Source organism: Corvus moneduloides, chromosome 1 (assembly GCF_009650955.1).
Source record: "Corvus moneduloides isolate bCorMon1 chromosome 1, bCorMon1.pri, whole genome shotgun sequence".
In the NCBI taxonomy this organism is placed as follows: Eukaryota; Metazoa; Chordata; class Aves; order Passeriformes; family Corvidae; genus Corvus; species Corvus moneduloides.
Genome location: NC_045476.1, coordinates 67945091 through 67969365, shown reverse-complemented (window position 1 = coordinate 67969365; position 24275 = coordinate 67945091). Strand labels below are relative to the sequence as shown.

Sequence of the window (24275 nt, the reverse complement as noted above, 5' to 3'; positions counted from 1 at the left end):
TATAATGATTTTTTTGGGGTCTGTGGGATTTTTAGAGCTTATGTTTAAATGCTTTATCCTATAAAAAGCTGGAGCTTAAAGAAGGGGAGAAAGGAAAAAAAGCACAGCACGCTTACAATGAGAAGTAGTTTTTGTTTGTTTTGTCTCTCCATCCTTGTACTCTCAATTAGTCTGCCTTTAGTATACTGGCAGATAAATTAAAAGCAATCACATTATTCCTTCATTTTCTTGTAGGAGTTTTCATTAGTTCCCCAATCTTTTGTGCCAAACTGTCTTTCTGGTTGGTGATTCTGTCTTCATTATGTTATTTGTTCTATTTATTCAAGCCAAAGGAAAGTTGGAAAAATTAACTGAAATGTCTTTTCATGTATACACACTTTTAAAAATCTACTTTCAGCCTCTCAGGACGTTTTTCCTGTATTTTCTTGTTCAGATTGGATTTTTTATGTAATAGAGGGATCAGAAACCTGGAGATTCATCTTTAGTAATGAACAGTGATTAACCCTACTATACCTTTCTAAAAAGTATTTAAATTCCCACTGTTGGGTTTTGTATGTGGTTCCCGCTGATTGTTTTTCAACCTTTCATATAGATGCAAAAGATACTCTAACAAGTTAGGGCAGCAAAATGTTTTTCAAACTATTCCATTGATTTAAAAACAGAATACTACTATTTTCTGGTCATAGATATAAAAACTCATCTTTCCAGGCATACTTAATAAATGTAACTGTGCATATAAAGACTGTCCTGGCTAGTTACTGAGCATTTTCATTTTCTGAACAGGTGTCTCAATGCATGTACCTACTGTAAAACTAAGCATGCCAGAGGAGATCTAGCAAGTTATCCAATTGAAGAACTGGTGGACAGAGCCAAACAGTCTTTTCAAGGTAAGGAGTTTCATCCCTACGATAAAAGTGAGCCCCTGAAGTGTATCTGGGCTTACCTTCACACATAATGATTGGGATGCAATGTAGCTCTCATGTTATTAATAGTCATAGCTGTGTCTCGTGGTGCCTTTGTGGTAGAAAGCTATGCTTTTGTTACGGTGTGCACCACTATTTGCAAAATGGAGTATTTTATTTTGATTTTAGGATTGTTCAAATGAAGTTCTATGCATACATTTTTTTGAGATGATGTGGAAATGGGAAAATTCAGTCATTTTACTCTATCTCTAGTTTCTTAGAGTAACAGAAACGTTTTTTCATTCAACTATGAAGTAAATTTCATGAGCTTCGCAAGGATTCTTAAAATCCTGTTTAGGGATACATTGCTTTTGCTGGTAATGAATTTACTGGAGAAGTTCTGGGATATTTCTGAGAGCCAAACAAAGCTTATCAGTTTTACGTTCAATAGGATATTTGTAAAATCACATGGATTCCATCAAATATTAAGTTTTTCCTGCAGTACACTCTCTGTGCCAGTATCTGCCTAAAACTCTTTATATCTGGTAGTTACGACAGCTTTATTGTATCTTAGTATTTGTTCTATATATCTAAATTTCACCTGTGTTTCAAAAATACAGATTTCCAAATTATGCCAGTATTCATTGTGAAGGCACAGGTGGTATTTGTTCTGTTTGTGTGCCATTTTGAAGGATTAAAATATACATTAAAAATAGTTGGGTAATTCTGGTGCAGCAGCTCCTTCCATCTTTGTGTGAAACACTCTGAATCAAAAGTAAAGCAATAAATGCAACATTTGATGTCACATCCTCTGTAGATGTACAGACAACACATCCATTGGGCTTCACTTATGGCTCCGAGAGTTGCAAGAAGTCTCCAATGATTAAAAGTGTTTTTAAATCTATCCTTATTTAGGGGTCCATAATGAACCTTATTTAGGCCAGTGATGAACTTTTGTCTATTCCTATCAGTAGTACGCAAGGAAGAGTCCTTTTCCTAATCAAAGCCCATGCTCACAAATTCTAAGTTCTCATTATGCACACAGAAAGTTCTCGCTTAAGGTTACAAATGCCCTCTTCTTTCACTTTTTTAAAAGCCAAGCACCTCTCTTTTCTTCTGTGAAGCTCATCTGTGATTGCCACTAAATTTTTCCTATTGCTTAGGTTTGTAGAATTCATGCTCTCGTTGCTGTGAATTAGATTGTCTGTTAGGATTGTCTGACAGGAATCCTGTAGTGCGAGATTTCTTGGTTTAGTAGGATAAGTTTCTAAAACCTGTATATATATTATGAAATGATCAGCAACTGAAATAGAGGATGCATAAATACATTTGTTGTTTTGGTGGAGAAGCAGTTCAGGAAGCATATTTCAGAAAGTTAGAAGTTTTCAGTAATGTAAGACAGATGATTTTGAAATTGGCAAGTAGTTACTGAGCAGGAGAGAAGCTGCCATTTTTAAGTGGCATAAGAAGTGTTACTCAGCACTACATAGCTGTTCTAAAGAAACTTTGGACTATACTTCAAGGAACTATGACAAAGATAAGATGGGTAATAAGTCAGGATTAGGACCTTGCTTAAGTTAACTGTCTAAATTTTATTTAGATTTATGGGATGTGTGGAAAGAAAAAAAAATCCAGACTTGTCTGTCCTGTTATAATTGTACTTATATATCATCAATTCCGTGTTATATTAGCATAAAGATGTATTTACTTGGCATAACAAGAAATAAAACTTGAGTTTTGTTTGTCTTTGCAGACAAAGAATGTGAAATTTTGGAAAGTATTTTGAACTTAAGTATAGTACATTTGGATTGAAAAATCAGTAATTCAATTCATCTGTTGTACTGTGGCCTTTATTATAAATATTGACTCTTTCAAAATAATTTGATTTCTAATGGAAAAAGTTACCCTTAAGCTATTGTTTTGAAATTTCTTGAAGAAATGCTATGACGTTTCTCACAGCAGGCATCTCCAGGGAGTTCTATTCTTGTTTGGCCTTACACTACTACCTCTGTTAGAGGGCATAACGAAAGAAGCAAGTATTTATTCAGTTGTAAAATGGCTTTGCCTCCAGCTTTCACATACTTAGAAATGGATGAAATAGTCAGATACTTAGTTTGCAGTGCATGGAGAATTTATTACTGCCAGCTTGCTGCAGCTGTGGGCTGCAGAAACTTCATCAATCCAGTGAAAGATTTCAGCAATTCAAAGCCATTATTCAATTTCTTGCTGAGTTACTGAGCCACAATCTCCTCAACAATCACTTCTGTTTTCACAGAAGATGTATTGCTGAAGCTCTAGTTAAAAACACGAGAGGTACAGATGTGCCATGAGAAGTTTTTTCACTTTGAAAACTGATTAAAAGGTGATGGCTGAAATCACCATGACTGAACAAATATCAGCCTATTTCTTGTACTTTTCCAACCTCTGAAATAAGTTGGTTTTGTGTATTATTTCAGTATCTTGAATTCAATGTAATGTGCACAAAAACTGTTGTAGATTTCTAGTGCATGCTGCATACTTCCATAATGCATTGGACTAAGTGTTAAGGTGTACTGAAATTGAGGGGGTTTTGCATACTTTGCATGGGTTTATGTTTCCTCTCTGACCTCCATAATAGTTCTGAAGTTACAAGTCACATGAACGTTAATATTTCACAAAATTTCATTAACAAAATAATCTATCTCAAGTTGAAAGTAGTTTGTTGAGTTTTTTCATTTTTTAACTTTAATGTTTTTTTCTGTAAACTTCAACTGTTAGTAAGTAGTTTAATTTTTTTACATGCGCAGCTGTGTAAAATCAGAATATACAGCAGACTTCTGTAAGAAAGCTAGTAAAATAAAAGTATTGTAAGTATTGTGAAATACAGTAAAGTGGTCTGTGAGTGGAGAACAAATGTCTACTGTAAGGTTGCTTATGCAGAGTTTTTCTACAGCTGATTGTACAGTGCTTTGTGTCATCAATTTATTAGTAAGTTTTTTTCAAAATGTGCTGTGTCATGTTCAGTGCTGTATTTTAGGGGATTGCATTTACAGTTATGAGAGGGCTCTTTCTTTCCTGCCCAAAGCAACTTTTGTATAACAATGTGGTTTTGCTTAGTATATGAAGTGGGCTGGGGGAGCTGCTATCAGTGAAGAGTGTTCCAAGGAGACACAAAAGTTAAACAAGCCTGAGCTTTGAATGCCGCGTGGAGTTGTGTCCTGGGATGGCTTTGGCTAAAATGAAGGACTTGAAACTGATTTTTTCCTTAAGTGGGACATTCATTATCATAAAAATCCTACATATTGTGAGAGACTTTCTGGGCAAAGATAATACTTTATATTGCAAGCAATTTTTGCTCATTCATCAAACTAAGTAAAAATATAAGTATTTTTATGGAATTAGCTGTTACTGCATTCTAGTGTAGAATGAAGATCTTCTGCATGTACCACTACAAAACTATACTTCTTTAGCATTGCATGCCTGTTGCAGATGGCAGGGAATATGCTGCTATTAAAATATACAATGTATAATTAACTACTATATTAGCTTATTTTATGGTAGCAATCAGGGTGCTCAAATGAAAGTCACATCTTGTCAGGAAACAGTGTTCCTCAAACTATGTGGAACAATTGCTTCTGGATGGATAATTGTAGTGGCAAAATATCACCTATTTTTATTCCATTTTTTGCATGATGGTTCACTGGCATGCATGGTGTTGAATTCTGAATAGCACTTCTGTTAGGAAATCTTGGACAACATGTAACATTATAAAGCAGAGGAGTACCAAAACTTAAGATTCTGAGTCTTGGGTTACATTAGTTGTCTTTAGCAATTATCCCTAATCTGGTAGACTTTGTAGTGTTGAGAGTTTGAAAGAGATTAATGTTAAATATTTTTCTCTATACAAGTTTGCCATAAACAGGTGTTTATGGGTGATGATGATAAGGATTGTTTTTATATAATGTGATTGGTTTCCAGAGCTTTTCAGATGACTGTGAGCTCTGCTGAGGATCTTTGGTTTTAGCGGTTCTGATGAGGTACTGTCAGGACATTCTGCTCTATTCCTAGTAGCTGTTTTGCCCCTGCACAACTACCAATACATTCTGCGTATGATTTCAGGGCAGCTGAGAGGACAGCACGAAAGGACAAATAAGAAGAATGGTCAATGTTTTAGTTTCCCATTGATTAGCAGAAGCAGTACCAAAGCGGGATGCTTAGAGCACGCTCTCGGTAGTGGGTTTGGTCTCTGAACAAACTGACAGGGAATGGGCGCCCAGTTATCCAGATGGAACCTGGGCTGTGTACTCAGGGTCCTTCCAGAGTTGAAACTAACACCAGAGAGAGAGCACTTGCATCTGCAAATCTGACCTAGAGAGAGGAAGGAGAATGGTGATTGTTTTCCTAAGACAAATCTTTTCTGTCAGTCAGCCTTTTTACTGACTTTTAGGGAACACACACTTTATTCTAATATTGTTCCTGAAGTATAATTTAAAATTGTGTTCCAGGGAGCTTGGGTTGCTGTATTTGAGACACTTTGATAAATAACCTCTCTTTGTTTTGCTGTGTTTTTTGGGGATGGCTATAGAGCTAGGGTTTTTTTCATTGTTGTTCTTAAGTTTATTAAAATTCTTTCTGTATCATCTTTTGTGTCTTATGAATGTTTCAAGTTTTTTTCCTGCTGACTTTGCTAATGCACAGAATACTTAGGCCAAAATAAATATTTTGGTACCAGCCTGTCATTTTGTAGTTAGATGGGATAGCATAATGAATAAGTTTTCATTGTCTGCATGTATTTTTTTATTTTTTTTAAAAATAAAAAGTTATTATCCACCAGTAGTGAGTAGAAGCAGCATCTCCAAGTATGTGAGAACTACTGTGTAACATATATAAGCACACATAACCAGTGTCATATAGCAAAGAGATATTTTTTAAAGGATAAAAATGTCTTTTCAGTAGTAAATTGCACCACTGGAGATATTTTCAAGCTTCTTTTAAGTGGCCAAATTAGTTTAGTGAACTTTCTTCTTGGCTCTGAAGGAAATTCCCTGTTGTCTTCTTGGTGCACTTTTTTATACAGTCAAGTTGACCGCTCTGTTACTGTTATTTGTCTTCTGCATGTCCTGTTGCATAAAAGGTTCCTTTGCATTATATTAAATTTTACTTCAAAAATATAGTGGCAATGACATTAAATTATTGGTGTCTAGCCTTTTTCCTCATTGCTGTCTCCAGCTTTTTGAGAAGGAGAGGGGGAGACGGGGGTGCTGATCCCTTTTCTATGGCATCCAATGTCAGGACACATGGGAATGGCTGCATCCCTCAGGGAAGGCTTGGAGACTTCACATGAGGAAAGACTTCTTTACCGAGAGGGCACTCAAACCCTGTAACAGCCTTCCTACAGGGGTGATCAATGCCCCGAGCTGGTCAGTGTTGAAGGGGCATTTGGACAACACCCTTATTAACACGCTTTAAATAAACTCCTCCATTCATTTTATTATGACATTTAAGTAGTGTGAAAATATATCTGTGTGGGCTTTATGCTAATCTTTTATTTTATTAAAAATTGTTGCATTTAAAAATACCATTTTATCTGCATGTTTTGCCTTTGTTTTGCATATTTTTACTTGGTCTTTTGCAGTTAGCATTGAAGTCTCCTTCTGAGACGGCCAGATGTGAGCTGACTTTGAGCCAAAAGCCGTGTAGCCATTCTTGTGCATTTGTAGTGTGTTGTGTGTGCAGTCGCTCCACTGCTGTCAGAATGCTTCAAACCTATTGCACATGCTGGGTGATAGACTCATGCAGAATAAATTTGGTGTTTTCAAGATCTGTTGCCAAAGGCTGATCACTCTGCAGTGCACTCGCAGTATGTTTGATGTTGTCATCAAAATATTAAACATACTGATCATCTCTGTGCCCTCTGGCCACAAAGGATTCTGGGATTCACAACATGCCACTGTTTTTCACAGAAACACTAAGAATCAGCAGAAGGCTCAGATTTAGCTTAATACGTTGTTAATATTTTCATTAAGGGTGTAGAACATGGCATCTTCTAATTTTGTAGTTGCCAAGAACTTTCAGTAATATAATCTTGCTTCCATTTTCTTATAACTCTGTCAAACTTTAATTGATACTTCTTGTTAAGATCATCAAATCATTTGCAAGAACTGCATTTGGGAAAACATGTTAATCCTGACAGGCTTAGAAACCAAAAAAACTTCTTAATAAGCTATGGAGGCCTTCATGCCTTAGTGTGTCAGATGCTTTGCCCCAGGTCACTTGTGGTTTTTTTAAATTAAATTTTGTTCTTGGTTCAAATGGGTTTTGTGGAGACTCACTTGATTTTGCCTGTTAGATTTTGTAGGCATGTTGCATACCTCAGTTTGGTTTTATGCATTACGGTTTCTTTCCTTGCTGCCAGGTCTACTGTGATACTGGGCATCAGAAATGAGGAAGGAAAACCTCTTTCTCTTTTGCTCCATGTGTTAATGTCCTCTTCTGCTGTTCATAGGGGTTTTAGTCCTATCAAACAGCCTTGTAGAACAATTATGCCATAAGAGTTAATTTGCCAAAAAATCATGCCCATGGCTCAATTAGGACATGAGTCCCAGTGGCTTTTACAAGTATACAGCATAACATGCAGAACTGCGACTGGGCCGTTCACTTTCAAGGAAAACCCCTTGTCACTCTTTGCCATTTGTGTAATTGGGATTTTACTGTGTAAGTATTGTGTATCTGTTAAAAAAAAAAATGTGGCCGTGAAGAGCTTGTAGTGTGGCAGTGTAAACAATTGAAGCAGAATAATACATGACTGCAGTCAGGATAATAAGTAGTTGGTCACTGTTATTTGCTACCATGGCGTTGTCTCAGGTCTTGTATGAGATAACAGAGGAAAGTGTTGTTTAGGGAAGACTGGAAGGAAGATATTGCTGTAACAAGGAGTGGTCATTCATTTAATGAGGAGCTGCCGCCCTAGAATTTGCAAAAAATCATGTTTCCATAAAGATTTTCATCAGGAGTCAAAGTCTCCATGTGCTGGCTTGTCTTTCTGAAAGTAGTATTTTCTCCTCTATGGGGATTATTATAAGCTTGAATAGCTTTAAATAGATTCCTTGGATGCTTTGAAATGTTCATATCATGGTTGTCTGTTCCAAAACATAAAGCCTGTTAATGCTGTAACATGAAATAAAATGTGGTTTTTTTGAAAATCTAGACAATTGCTGCTCTCTGGATGCTGTTCTCTCTCTAAGTGTTACTAGAGGTACATAGGCATTGTCCAGAAGATAATTTGCCAGATAAATGGACCCTGTTGCCAAAATGTGTGATAGCATGACCAGATAACCATTTTGTCTCCATCAAACCTACTTTGGTAACGCTCCTTTTTTATAAAGTCTTTCTGGCTGTGCATGTGTTGTTGTAGCTGACAGTGTTGGAAATAAGGATTATAAATTGAATACACGAATGCTTATTTTGCATGCCTGACTAAAAATCCTACAGACAATAAGACTCCACTAATCTCTTAGCTTTGGCAGTTTAAAGAACCAGAAAAGTCTGTCTAACAAAGGTTGTATTTTTTCTTCAGCAGAAAGAAACCCCCAATTTTTGGTCACATTTGCTCTGTATAATTCAGTTTTCTCATTCCTGTTAATTTTCCTACTCAAATATTTGCATTTGTGCTGTTTAAATCCTTGAATGACAGCCAGCCTGTTTAATTTTGTATTGTTATGAAAAAAGGTGCATTTTATTTTTGTTCGAAATAAAAATTTAATAGAAAATAGCCAAAGCAGAGATGTATACAATTAAAATTACAACTTGATCTTCAGCCTTAGGCTATGGTTTCAGCTGTACTTTCAGCAACCCCTGCAAGTAAAAGGAGCATTTCTTGGCCATCTCTCCCTCCCCTTCCCTCCTCCATCCATCCTCCCCATTGCCCCCTCCTTTTTTTTTTTTCATCCTTTCCTCAGGCCACCTGCTTTTTTGCTGGGAGAGTGTTCCTTGTATGAATCAGGCTGGGGGACTGATCTGGGGTAAAACTCGTGTGTTTTTAGAAACCTCACAGAGTGATATTAGTAACTGATAGAAGTTGAATCTTCCCAGATGCTGACATTATAGAAGTACCACAATTCTGCAGAGTCCTAACAGAACTAGGCCTTTGGAGCAAGGGAGTGGAGGGATGTCTGGGAAATGTAGTATTCTGCCCAAGCTTCTCTCTCTCATCACGGAGCTGCTCTTTCCTAGGCCAGTTTAACTGCCTTGTGGGGTGAGAAATGGTCCTACAAAACTTCATGTAATACTGGACACACTGTAGTGTCTTCTCTCATCTTCCAAGGGCAGGAGATACCTGTTCCAGCTTAACTGGGGAAGGGGAAAAGAGAGGGTTGAAACACACTCTAGTCTTCATGCTTTTTAACAGAATGTTTGGCTCATTTGTGGTTTCTTCAGAAGAGCTCATCAATCTGATGTTTGCTTGAAATTATTTTTTTTCTTTTTTTGGAAAATTCGTTTATATTACACAAGAGTTAGTGTACGTTATATTCTTTCCATGCTTATTTAGTGGAACAGCAGCAGAAAAAGCTGGATAGCATTACTTGCTTGTTAATTTTATTTATAAATTTATTTTTGCTAAGTTTGTATTATTTGAAATGGAGTGTAAAACATAAGGTTCAGTAATGCTACAGCCAGTAGTTAACTCTTTACCAGGAACATTAAGTTGATTTTGTGTGTATTTAGTCTTGAATTTAAAAAGAATTGAAATTAAAGCATGGTGTGTCTTTTTAATAAATCTGATTTTCAGGGGAGGGAATTTTTTACCTTTAATTTTGTTTGAAAATGAAAGTTTGGTTTTATGTGGCTTCTTAACCATGGAGGTATTGGAATTTTTTCACTCCTTGTAAATATTTGTTCAGCTATAGGAACTTGCATTTCTTTGATAATGCATATTTTACTCATGCATTTACTGCTGGTTTTGTAAAAGCTGGATTAGGAATACTTCTGTAACGTTATAAGGGTATTCTCATGGTCAGCTTCTCATGTTATGGTGCAATCAGCTGCCTGAAGCTTTCCATAGCTGCTGTGAAAATATCATGAGAAATTTTTACTGTCGAGCAGCCATGGTGACCAGAATCCAAATCATTATCTTAACAAATCTGGTGCACTGTGTTGCACTAGGCAACTACCAAGTTTAGGTCATCTTTAATGTGTCCAAAGATAATTTATCAGAATGCAGCAATGATTCCTTTTATCATTTGATAAGCAGTCTCCTCCTGGTTACCTTGGCCTTGTGTAGGAACCAGTCTTAGCTGTTTTGTGCCACTGAAACCTCCTACTCACAAGACTAGTCAAGATGGTATCTTCCGCTAAATTCTCATTCTTTGCTGTGGGGATGTGAAGGAGAAATTTTTTGGAGAATAGGAATTGTGACAGAACTAGGATTGCTCAGCATAAAGTTTGCCCACCTCCTATGTTTTTGTTTATGGGCTAAATGAGTCATGTCATGCATGCCTCACTACCCCTTCTACTGCAAGGTGACCGATGTGCCAACTACCGTGAGGGGGTTTGAACCCAGCGTGGCAACACAAAGGAGCCCAGAGGTCTACGCTGCAACCCCTCTGGAAGGCGGCACACACAAAAGGAGGGGAAGAGCTCCTCACCCGGGGGAGCAGTCTTCTCTGAGGCAGGTGTAAGGGCATGCAGGCAGAGGTGAAGAAGAAGAAGAAGAGAGGGGACTCTCCGTATGGATTCCATACTGAAGTTTACTCAGGTGACGGGACAGGGATGAAGAGCCTAATTTTTGACAGGGTCCAGGGATTTTATAGTGGGAATGGGAAGGCGGGGAAAGGGATTACAGCCAATGGGATAAGGACAAGTAGGCGGGGTTAACAGTAAGGGAACCAATGGGAATAACACATAGGCGGGACTTTGGGAAGGAACCAATGGGGTGTTGAGTACTGCAGAACTTTCTAGAACTTATACATATTAACTAAGGGAAATGAATATACATGCACTTATACATAAAACTGGGAGGAGAAAATATGACCCTATCATAGGGAAATATGTAAATCATAGAACTGGGGAATTGTGGGTTCTCACCCTCTCTGAACGGTGACCTTGGCGCCTGACCGTCGCAGCTTGGTGTCAGTGGGATCTTTGGTGAGAGTGGTTGGGGCCACTTGCACTGCCTCACTACTTCTTAAAATGAACAGCAGTGCTGAGTATCTCAACCCATACCAGGTTCCAAAGCATTAAGTGAAGCTAGCAAAGGTCAGGTTCAGAACAAATTACAGTGGGATTCTTAATCTCATAGCGTAGCGTTAAATGTGAGGAACCCCCTAGCATGGGACACAGTGGAAGTTTGAGCATTTGGAAGAAATAGGACAGAAGCACAGAAGAATAATCCATTTTCTTTAAGTAATAACAAATCTTATGTCGAGTGTTGAAATTTTCTGAGTATTCAGCAAATCATTTATGCTGTCTGTATTTATACTCTCCACTAAGCATCCTGTGGGAGAAGACTTTGGGCTAAGCTGACTAATGGTCTTACTCGTGGCCAGTCTTAAGCTGTATTTCAACAAGGCACTGATTTCCCGCAGTATATTTTATCTAAAGTGTGCCTTATGCTTTTAGTATTGCTCTCAATAACCTTTTGTAATGAGGGCTCACCTTCCGTATGGAGGTTGGGTTTTGTGGTGCTGGTTATCCTCTTGACATGTTGTGCAATACCACTGTGACTCAAGGCCATGCCATCTCCATATCTAATACTAATATAAGATTGCAACTTTTGAGATTAATTTAATAGGAAACTAAGAGCTGTTTTAATCTGAGAAAACTTTCTTCCAAAGACCTTTAAAAGCGTTATGTGATTAAATTATAAAGGTGCAATTTGCAGAAGCAGGAGACTTCAACATCAAGCAACTCAGCTCACAGCATATCTCAAGCGTAAAGAAATGTAAGTTATAAAAAGAAGTTGTCTAATCTTCTGTAGTCAGTGAAGTCATAGTGAGAGTAAAACTCTGGGTGGTGATGAGCCCAGTTGCAATAGGGAGAGAATGTTGAGAGAATACTGAATGTGTCTCATAAAAAATAAATTTGCAGGCTTGGTCCCAGAGATTAGATGGACCTCTCTCATGGTTAACTCTTGTCCCATCTTATTTTTTAACCTTCCCTTGAGTACCTCCTACTGTGTTAAGACAAAAGTCAGTATATGTTAAAATATTTTGATGCCAGCTTTAGACGTAATGCTGTAGTGATTGTGATTGTTCATGACATAACAAGGTAGAAGAAAACATTACTTGTGCTCTTCCCTGGCATTATTCCTAGCATTTAATACAAAGTCAGACTGGTTCATCAACACTTCCTTTAAACAAAATATATTCTGCAGCTTTAGCAGCCTTCTTAAAGAAGAGAGTTACATTTTATGGATGCATTAGGGGCTTTTTTCATTAGACAAGACATGGCTGCAGTTTTTCTTTTCTTAAAACCTTCTCACATGTGCAAGTGTCCAACATTCAAAAATTGGATGTTGTTATTATGTGCTGCAGAAGTGTCAGTTTAGGTGCAGTTTGCACTGGTACATTTTAGGGAGCTCTGTGGCCTCTCTAGTCTAAATCCAAAGAAAATAGATCTTAAAATGCACTTCTTAAGAGTTCTGTACAATTTGGTAAGCTCATATATTAGGGAGATGGCTTTTATGCACAGTTTGGTTGTATGTGGAAACAGATTAGGAGCAATCATGGTGAATGACACAATTTTTTTTTCTGTGCTATCACCCCATGAAAATAAAAGCTATGATTTGTGCAGATATGTGGGACTCCTGATGTGCACACCAGGGTGTCTCAATAGCTTAAATACATGCCTTTTTAATGCTGTGTACATTGTGCAAAACTACTGAAATCTGAAATTCAAATATTGCACGTAAGCTAGGTGTAAGAGCTGTCAGTGAGAATACTCCAGAACCTCTAGGAAGGCACCTGTGAGAACAAGTTGTTTCTGGACAAGTTGCTTCTGCTTTAATTTAGGATAACTGTATTTGTGACCTGTTCATGGTTTGTTTTCCATGTATGGGCCCAATGCCCTAAAGAAAAAAAAGGAAAAAATAATGCTCTTGTTCCTAGTTTATTTGTAAACCAGGTCAGATACCCTTGATTAGCTCTCAGCTGGAGCATAATTTAAATCCTGACAGATTGAACCTAAACAGCAGGCTTTTTTCAGATCAGCCAAAAGATAGGGGGAGAAAAATAAAAGCTATTTCCAGTCCACAAGCAGTACAACAGTGCCAAATAAATCTGCAACTGTTAATGAATAGCTATTTCAAATATTTACAGGAGGCAAAAGAAAAGAAGATTGGCATCCAAGGCAGCTGTGCCCAGGGAGAGCTATTAAAAATAAACGTGATAAATGATGTTCAAGTGCTCGTAGAGCTGTCAAGTATCAGAGGTACTCAAAATGGAAAGTGTTTATGGCCATGCTGCTAGGCATTCTGGACAGGCATATTTTTTGAAAAAATTTTTGCAAAACTGACTTAGCAGATCAAAAGGGGAGAGAGGATCTAATGTAAAATATTCCAGAACCTTGGACTTTTTGCTGTATTGAAATACACAAGTGCTTATTTGCTTAGTAGGTGAGAAATCAAATTCTTTTATACATTCGATTATTTCCACACAGAACCGATTTCTTTAGTCTTGATTCGTAATAAAAGTTGTGATGAGAGTTTATGATGGTAACAAAATCCATTACTTATTTTTATGACTCTTTTGGTTTTCTGTATTAGTGGATGGTAATACTGACGGTCCACAAGTGTTGCAGTGATCTTGAACAGAACTTGAAAAATTGTATATTCATAGTAAACTATGAACTTCACATGCTTTTGTACACAGAGAGAGACTTTTTCTCAGGTAGTCTAGAAAGTATTTTTATATCAATTTTTAGTTCTGAGTTTAATGTATGGCAGTTGACTGGAAACTTTTTAGCAGAGACATTTTATTTTTTTATTTTGCTGTGAAAATAGTTTGTCAGAAGCTGTCAGGCTGGTGACAAAATCTTGATGCCTTGTATGCTGGAGATGCCCCAAGTGCAAAGGACATGAAAAGCATGTCATTACTTGCAGGATGCTCTAGTACAAGTCACATTTTTTATGTATGGGATATTGCTTTCTTTCCTCTTGTAATTTATTTTTCCTTTTTCAAAAGTGAAGTATAAAAAGTGAAGGATTTCTAATCCAGCTTGTCTTAGAAATAAGTTCAGGTCCTGTGTTTGAGGGGTAAGCAAATGTGGAGTACATGAAACGAATGTATTTGTACTGGAACACTGCAGCAGGCCCATGTGTTACAGTGACATGGATCGCTGACTTGTGTGTGCATAAACTCCTGTCCTTTAGTGCTGAGATTCACTGTGGAATGGATATTGACTCACCTGTCAATACAGGTGTGGAGAACAGGCTAAATGGTGTCAGTTTTATATTTGGTGTCTTGAGCTTTGGAAGCATTTCTTAGATTAAGTGTCTGCTGTTGTCACAATGAAAAGGAGGAAGAAATTTGAAAGCATTTCATTTCTTAACCTGAACATCTCTTCATTGTTATGAAAATGGCTTCATGGTTTCCTCAGATAGTAAGTTTTAGCAAAATCTGCCAGATCTACTTCTTATCAAATTGTGGTAAGCAATGCAGTGAGGATGGGAAAAATGGGACCTCCCCAAGCCTGAAAGTTTGCCTGTTTTTTCAGGTTTTATCTTCCCATGTAATAGCAGAGGTCATACACCATTTAAATATACCACTGCATAACAGCAGAGTTTCTTGAAGCAATTAGAGGAGACAGCAAACTCTGGATCAGTTTCCTTCATATGGAGGCATTGTACATCACTGGGCATTGACTTGAAAGTTAACACAATGTTAGATATTGAAATGATGGTAGCTTTCATGGCCCACCTTCCTTTCAGTCACCTGTAGTTAGTCATGCCTTTTACCTGATCTCCTAAATGGATCTCTTGCTAGTTAAACTACTTTATTGCTACAGAATTATAATGCTGTGCTGCTGCATGGGGTGCAACACCTGAGTCACTTTAGAACGCTAATGTGTAAATATCCCAAGTGAAATTCCATGGTTGTGCCATGTAAACCAGACCTCAGAAATCTGTGAGACGTTTTTGGTAAATTTGAAAGGTGAAATCTCAGTTGTCTTCGTCACCTTTGGTGGTTTGAGTAAGCAGTCCTTGTCTACCTAAGTAATACTGCCCCACTAGGGGCAAGAAGCAGCACTTGGTTTGGATTTTCCTCCTCTGGGGTAGAACAAGGTGTTCTCCCTTCATTAGACTTTTGGAAGGTTTGCTTTGCAGTTAGCTCACCAGAATCCAGACTGTTTACTTTCTGTATGTGGTAAAACCTCAAAAATTTCCAAATTACTTAAGGAAAACAATAGGTTATGAAAGGAAGGAAATGAAGCTGTTTGGAGGGTTTGATAGACATGTGTATATCAAAATAAAATTTGTTGTATATAGATAAGACATATGATTTTTAATCTCTCTGAATACTTTGCAGAACAGGAAAATCCAGTTTCTCCAGCTGCCTTTTTTTTTTTTTTTTCCCCAATTCCTTTTTGGCTGCACAGTAGGAATCCTACTTGTTATAGAGTAGGCCTTTTCATTGGGTTTGGATAAACAGTAAGCTGACATACTTTTCGAACGAGAGTAGAACATTAGTAGTAGCACTTTTTAAAAAATTTAATTTTTAACCTGCAGAGTCTTGCTGAAAGAAAGCTACAAATACTCATAGCACTCATTTAACAGAGGTCTGTGTAATGCAAGTAGTATGTAATACTCTTCAAGTAGTAAAGCTTACCTTCATGTATTTAAACTAAAATTTGTGTGGGTTGCATTATTCATACATGCTAATGTTACATTAGTATGTGATTCTCCTTCAGCTGCGCTCAGTATTGTTATTTAAACACAGATGACATGAACAGAATTTTGTTAGAGCACATTTTATCCTAGCAAAGCTTAATAAATAGAGCCTCTGGTTGGGGAACATGAAAGAGGAAGGGTTAATGAAGAATTCAAGGTTCAGTTTCGTTACCAGTAACAAAGACATTCTTGCTCAGAAACTCTGGGGTTTTTAAAGGCCTTGTGGTTAATCCATGAAGGTATATTTCATATATTTCACTGGAAATACAGGTACTTGCAGACCACTTCAATAATTACTGACAATACATGTGAATGTAAATGTCAAGTGCATTCAAACATTGGAAGGGTGTAGCAGACTTATCTTTTCTTCCTCCTTCAGTACTTTCCAGTTTCTGCAAATAGAGTAGATTATTCTCTCTTCTACACAAGAAGCTTCTTATCATTCTTGGGTGTAGAAAGGAGAGAGATTCAAATGGCATGTCTGGACAAAATTTACATCATGGGAGTGATTTCTTTGGGCATGTCTGCTGCAGCTCCCCCCACCATACCCCCTACTGAAGACAGCAAACATTATCTAGGATAGTGTGTCACATCTGCCACGGGCAGATCCAGCTAAGCCGGCTTCAGTGAAACTACCCAGAGCACTTGTGTAAAAGTAATTATTGTCGCCCTGCACCAGATTTTCTGCTGTGAAGAATGCTCTCTATTATTTTTACCATTCCCCAGAACTGCTTTTTTCCTTCTTGGTGAATATGCTAGTAGCTGCATCTGCTCATATTTTTCCCAAGCTGCAGCAATGAGACAGAGTAGTAGTGTTGCAGAAAACCCTTACTGTCCTGAGCAGAGGCAGAGAAGGTAATAAAGCTAGCATTAATTTCTTGGTTGCTGTTATTTCCAAAATCTGAGGAGTGGTAGCTGGATGGCTTTGAAGATGCAGGGAGGTGAAACTTCAGCTACTCAGCTTCCACTGTGAGGTGGGAAGATTTTTGCAAACATAGGGATAGAAATTTTCTTTGAGGTTTAATCAACCAGGTACCAGGAAAGTTTGAATAAGGAGAAGTAAGCAAGTTGATTGTTTTGTAATGCTTTGTTAGAGCACAGTATGAAGTTCTTTTCTGAAGAAGGAGAAATAAGATGTAATATATTAAGTACAGTGTTGATCCTTTAAGTATTCCAAGCTGTAAAGGTATCTTAAAACAAAGAATATTTAAAAATTTCTAGTCTATTGGTGAAATATCTCTTCACAGCAAATAAGAAAAAGAAACTTCTCTAAGGATATTAAAGTCCTTTTTGTGCTTGGTTATTATAAACTGCAATATCTTTCACTGTAAATTAATTTTTAAAGTGCCTAAGTAGGTATTATAATGTTAAGACATGGATACTTTTAAAGGTTACGGGAATTTTATTTAGATGTAAGTTAGAGCTGTGAAGATTTTATTTTCTTTCACAGCCCCATCCCCGCTGCAACTCTTGCTTTACAAAGCTTTGTGCTCCGTTATTACATGTATTTTAATGCATTTTTAAAAAATATTTAATTATTTTAATTTGCATATTGGGCTTGCATAGTCTCCTTAAGTTAATTGTTTCATTTCTCCAGCTGTTCCTAAATAGCCATTGTGCTGATCAAGCACTTACTTCAGTATGTCCTTGATAAAATTAATGAAGGCATCTGTAGAAGCAGCGACAGCAGCTGCAGTGCCTTATGGAAGCCAACTTCTGCTTAACATTCTGATAAAATAAATAGTTTTGTACTTGTGCTGGAAGCTAATGCTGGCTGGCTTATTTACAGCATAAAAAAAGTTGCACCTGCCACAGCTAGACCAAGCACTGAGGCTTGCTGATTACATGTTCTTGTTAGTGTCATTGTTATTGGTAAAATGGGAGTGATGTCATCCTTATCAAACCCTACTGGCACCCTACAGAGTGACAAATAATTTGCCCACTGCTGTTTATCAGCATGGGCCTTGTGTTAGAAGTGACGAGAGTGCCGAATTTTCACAGTTGAATGCTATACAACCGCAGAGGTGTATGAAAATGAAATGGATTGATACTTGTAATCAGTGTGCATAGTGATGGTTAAGGTGTAATGAAACATAAGTGCACATTTAGGGTAATTATATGTCTACCAGGTGGGGCCCCGGGGCTTTGCCTGTATAGAAACTGCTTGAGGTGGCAGATATGCAGGAAGAAATACTGCATCACCATCTGCTTTTTTCTCATTTCCTCATTAATTCTTCTACCCCCCAAGCCTGGACTGCACAGACTTGGAGCAGCCCTTGGTCTGTTCAGTATCATGTCTCCTTGTAGTTGGGTATAGCCCCAAACACTGGAGTGGATGTGATGCAAAAACAGCCATCTTGTGAGTAGAATGTATTAATACATCCTTCTGGAGCTCGCTGAGACATATGTTGCATTCTTCTTAAACCTTCTCTCAAAATGGCTTGCAGGAAAATGTGCTCTTGTTACATTTTAAGGCAGTATCTAATCCTTGAAGGCTTTGTGCCTGTATAGGTTGTCTATACTGATATGTATATGTCTTAAATGAGTGAAAAAACCTAAAAATTCCTCTGGACAGGCATCTGTATTTTCTGTTCATCAGAGTGGAAATCTGTAAGCCTTACACTACTTGCATTTCTCCTAAGTAAGTAATGGGAATAAATGGTTAGTAGCTGAAAACACTACAAGTGTCTTTTGCTTCTTGGAATCACTGTGCAGACTAAGAAATGAGAACTGTCATTTATTTGTGGTGATTACTATGAGAAATGGGGATATATATTTTCAAATTTAAAATGGGAAAAGGAGCTTGGTGCCTCTGAAGACACCGTTCACATGAGAACACCAAATGTTCCAAGTGTGGTAGATAGGCCACACGTGCAGTTTGGCTGCAGTGTCACGTAAAGAAGGTTTAATGTATCTCAGATGCCATGCATTCATCTGCACTTGGTACCTGATCTGTGCTTGTGCATTTACTTGCCTGAGAGTGTGCAGTGTTTTCAAAGCAGTTACTGGACTGAGGGCCATAGTCAGATTGTATTATTGTGAAATGTTTTGTACTTGATATAGCTTTTCTATTTTACTGCATCTTTTATACATCTTTGACATTTTGATTAATCTCACTTTTCCCTCGCTGAATATAGGTCATTATATGATTTGGCACTGTTTGTTCCCTAATAAAAAAAGAGAACATTGCTGAATCTGACTTTTAAAAAATTTTAATCGTGTGCCCTAGGGTCAGGCTCATGCTTGATGTAACTGCAGGGAAGTTAGTGGAGTAATACCTTGGATGAATTTCACCCAGCTTTTGCTAAAGCATCCAGCTTTTAACTAGAGCCTGACCTGTTACAGTATTTAAAAAAAAAAAAAAAAAAAGAAAAAAATTATCTGTCTAGGTATAAAAACAATTCTATACGTCTGAGGTAGCTCCTGGTAGCTATTTAGCTTAAGTAACCAAACAAACCCAGATTTTGGAAGTTAATGCTGATTTGTGGAAGCTAATGCTGATTTATGAGGTAAATACAAAAAAAAATAAAAAATCACATCTTAAACTGATTAGTGAGAGAAACTATGGAAATTTAAAATATAGATATGTATAGAAGCAGAATGATAATCTATGATGCACATACGGAGAACATAAAAGTTTAATCACTGTAAACTTTGAATGAAAAAAGTATTTATCGATGGCAAAGACATTAAAATTTATCAACTTGACAAAATCCAGTCAGTTCTGAACATTATTAAGCCCTTTATATCGCTTCTGGGAACCCCTGCAGAATGAAAGCATGAGTGATCCATTTTTTAGAATTAATTCGGTGGCAGTCCTTTATCAGAGGAATGCATCAACTCTCATGGCCTGGTGGACAAATTACCTCTGCAGCCTGTGACCTGAGAGGCTGTACAACTCTTGGATGTGCTGCTCTTAGTATACTTAAAATAGTTCTTTTGATTAGAGTACTGGAGTATTGTGTTTATCCCATTGATCTTACCAAGGTAGAACATTTTGTAACACTCAAGGGAAACAAGGAAGGTTCAAGGGTTTTTTTGTCCTGCTACCACATATATTATTTTTTCTCTCTTCAGGGTATAGAGTCCAAGATGATTCCTTTGATCTTCTCCTTCTCTAATAGCAACCACAAGACAGCTACCATGTTTATATAAATTAGTCTTTTTAAATGGCCATTGGAGTTGGTGATACTTTAATGTACAGGTATCTATCACATATGCTTGCAAAAACTCTGGAGTCCATTTACCCACTTACCTTGTCTGCATTGTTATGCTGTTGATGATCATAACTTCAGAGACTGAGAACAATGTTGGCATTTTAGCTGTCCCCATAAGCTACCCGTAGAATTTAATTTCAGTGCCTGATGTGGACTTGGTGTTCAGTTATCTTTTCCTCCTTCTTTCAGCCTGGTTCATACCTAGTGAGAAAGGCCTAATGCATTCTGTCTGGAAATGTAAACCAAGAAGTATTTTGATTTGGGGTTGGGGGTGAGATTTTTTTTTAAATCAGCATTTGAAATGTAAAAGGTTTTGATTTGTGTTGTTTTGGGTTTTGAGTGTTTGGTTTTGGGTTTATCTTAGCTTTGCTGGTGAAGTGCTTGCCACTAGGCAAGAAATATCTAAAGTGTTTCTGTCCTAAATTGTGGGAAGTTCAGTTTTGGACAGAGAGGGGAAAAAATAGCAGCCTGTTTTTTCAGACAAGACCTTAGTTTGCAAGATTTTAGTATATGTATTGTTAGTCTTTTAAATGCAGTTTCTACCTTGATCCTCTCTCTCATTCTTGCCTACACAGACACATCTCTCTCTTGAGAAAAAGAGCTTATTTTGTCCTTGCAGGCATAAGCCTCTGGTACTGTTTCTGTTGGCCTTGGTTTGTGATATGAGGTGGCAACTGTCAGTAGCAATGGCATTTCCAAGTTAAATGGAAGCAGCAGCTCTTGAACTCCAGGGATCTCTCTTCTCCTTCTCCAGCCTCCAAAGTATACATGCTATGTTTTTAAAGATCAAGATGAATCCTTTAATTCTATAGCAGCTGGTGAAAGAGCCAACAAAAACAAGCAAACAAACAAACCGAAACAAAGCATAGCTTCAAAACATAGTTGATTCTGGCAAACTTCTAGTTTGGACTATAGTGGCTTTCACTCATATTATTTGTATTCTTAAGACAAAAATAGCTGTTACATTGAAAACTTTCAGCATAAGAAACCTAACTTCTATACAGCAAGAGAAATGAGATTTATTCTTGCCTAGATTCTGTAGGATCATCACAAGTAAGATATCCATTACTGTGCAACTTCTCTGTGTGACTAATGGCTCAATTGCTGTAAGTACTTGGTGGCTTTATTGACAAACTTACACTAAATTTATTTATATTTTTTGACAATATATTTAAATTTTTCTGTCTTCAGAAGAATAATTTTATGAGTAGTGCAGAAGAAGCTCATGAAATGGTCTGACAATAAGAACTGAAACCATTGCCATCCACTAATGCAGAGAAAGAAGAACTGCAAAGGTGATGTTAAATGAGAAACAAGCTCTCTTGGACATGAAAGCCCGATGAACTGTCAGGGTATGTTGTTCTTTAGGCCTACTCTGAGGAGCAGCAGAAGGTGAGGAGAAGTTGTGATGCCAAGTTAGTGGGAGGAAAGGTATGTATGGGAATAAGGAGGGGAATGGACAATGCTACATGCATCATGAAGACACAATGTGCTGAGTTTCTTGAGCCCTCGAGCAACACCTAAACTTGTACTCACTGTTTTTATTCTGGAATTCTGTACTGAGATGTTTGATATTTTGCAAGAAAAGAAGGGTAGATTGTTATTTATGTCTGCCTGGTTTTCTGGATCTTGGCAACATGAAAAGTGCTCAGTTCACAATAAAACACACAATAAACTCTCCTAATTATGAATTAATGTGTTTATATTGAATTGCATTTGCTGGATATATTTCTGTAATGGAACAAGTGAAAACTCTGTGCCTGAATAGATACAAAATTTGATTATGTCTTCTCCTTACACTTCTTTTGAATAAGCATTTTCAAATTCTTCTGCTGGTTTTCTGTTTTCCTGATAACCTTAAGTTGACACCTGTCATGATGTCAAAGCTGACTCCTGTACTTTAGAGTAACAGTTAATTTTTAAAATTATACTAGCAATCAATTTAATAATAGGTTTTAATTCACAACTCTCAAATTATAATACTTAAAGGTGTGTGGGACTCTTAGCATGCCAGAATTGCTTGTGTGTTAGACTAAATTAATTTAATTCTGAACGTGTTCCATATGAATGTAATGTAATTAGTTGAGATGGATTAGTTAGTATATGAAGTATGGAGAATGATAAATTTTAAACCAGAAGAGGGCAGCAATGATATAAAAAAAAAAAAATTTAGCTCAATTACCTTCCTTTTTCTTTTTGCCAGTAAGTCACATGTATGTGCTCTGTTAATTTCTTGGACAGACTATAAGATTAAAGCAGCCTGAAAAAAGTCTGTTAATACCATTGCAGTGGTTATTATTTCAGTTATATTTCTTTGAACAGCTTCATCCTGCCAAAAGGTATTAAGTTGAAGAGTACATGTAGAGGACCTGCTGACTTCTTTTCTCTAACAGATATTTCTAATATGGAATTTTAATTTATTATGTTTTTGTGGTGATTTCTGATCTTACTAGGTCTGTCCTTAGATGATTCAGAATAAAATCTTTCATTTTCTACTTCTCACAACCATATTCCTTTTAGGGAATTAAATGTCAAGCTGTGTACTTTTTGATCTACGTTGTAAGCAGTAAGCTATGCTGGGCAAATATATTGTGTGGTACTTTCCCAACTTTACTGTAATCAGAATGTGACTGTATTGCACAAGTGTACCAGAGTATATAAACCAGTATTAAGTACCTGTGTGTAGAGTGGGGCCACATTAAATGTGAGATAGTTCCTAGGTATGCAGGACTAAAGTTCAGTTGATTCTTTCTGATGATGCATTGATTGCAGGAAAAAAGTGTTGTCTTCTTTTTGGAGTATGATCTAAGAGTGTAAGGGGAGAGGAATCGTTTCAGTTTGTGTTCCGTACATACAGGAAAGTAGGTCTGTTGAGGAAGGTGATGTCCTACATATTCTTATTATAGAGAGAGCTACTCCTCAGCACTCAAAAGTGCTGATACAGTTTTGTGAGTGAGGGTGAAGAGGAGATAGATGAACAAGTCTGCGTTGCTTATTTTGGTGCTGAGAGAACATCTAAAGAATAATTGGAGCTATTTTTGTGGCATTAGCAATGTGTGGAAGAGCTGTGGAAGTGCACATCTTGTGTACAATTAATTGCATGTGTGGAAAATGTAGGGTTTGAACCTTCTTTTTTCCCAGTCCTGATTCAGATGGGAAAGAAATAGCAAAAAACTCTTCAAGGGTCCACACTGTAGTCTGAGAGAATAAACTCAAATGTTCGCATGCTACAAAAGAACTGGAATACACAGAGAGTGTTGCTTCACTGTCTGGGGAAAAATTAGCATTTCATTTGTATTAGCTGCTTCTGTTCTGGTTTTAGAAGCTGACTCATTGTCTGAACACACTAGAGGGCTTCTCCTAGTATGTTAATTTTAAAACTAGTCTGTGTGGTGATTAGTATCCTTAATAGTTTCCTGAATGTGGTACACATTGCATGCTAACATGCCATCATTAAATAGCACCATGCATCCAGGTTGCTATTAGGTATGCCCACTGGAAAAAGAAGTACGAACTTATTCTTCCATTGTTTTGGTATATGTAATTATCTAGGCTGCTTCCTGGCTAGACTGTCTTAGTCCTGTGTCAATCTTGACTAAGACATTACTAAGAGGAAATTTAGAAATCAAGAAATCTTTGAAGATACTATGATGACCGCATTGTTTAAGAATACCTGACCTGTGTTACTCGTCACAGTCATTCTTGGGATTACTTCTGGGGAATTTCTGGTTCCAGATTTCTGATGCAGACAAGGCTGTAGAAGGCAGAAATATGTGCTAGTATGGCACAAAAGCTCCTCCCAGTGTGTAGCTCTCCCCTCCCCCCATGTACACACTAAAGATGAAATCATTTAATATTAACCATAATGTATGCACAGTAAGACAAACTGGGCACTAATACAAGGAACTATTGAGTGGCTGAAGTCTTATATATTACTACATGCCAAAGGCATGAATTCTTTTTAAAAGAGCTATCCATAAGTAAGTCTTGCAAGCGCTTTTAATTAAATCCTGCAAAATCCCTGCAAGTCTTAAATGTTTCTACTGTTCTCTGAATATTGCTCTTCCACTTTAAGTAGTGGTCTGGTTATTTTATTCTCAACACAGAGATGCGAGTAGTTTTTTTGCCATTAAATGAATGTGTAAAGGAAAGATAGTGTTGGTAGACTTCATCTGTGAAGTGCTGTGGATTTCAGTCTTAGAGATTCATTTATTTGACTTCAGTGTGTAATTGAGCTTGTTTTGGCTTGATGTGCATAAGTCTGTATCTTGCAGAGTACTTCAAGCTTTTTGT

The 24275-nt window shown here is 37.2% G+C and overlaps 1 protein-coding gene across 5 annotated transcripts in view; it reads left to right on the top strand.

Annotated features, from left to right (window-relative positions):
• The window catches only part of CDKAL1 (CDK5 regulatory subunit associated protein 1 like 1), a 396424-nt gene that overhangs the window by 172049 nt on the left and 200100 nt on the right, over positions 1-24275 (top strand). For all 5 annotated transcript variants that reach the window (XM_032114324.1, XM_032114315.1, XM_032114332.1 and 2 more), the window contains one exon: positions 784-887. In XM_032114324.1, coding sequence (XP_031970215.1) covers positions 784-887 — 104 coding nt within the window. The remainder of the gene's footprint in view (positions 1-783; positions 888-24275) is intronic.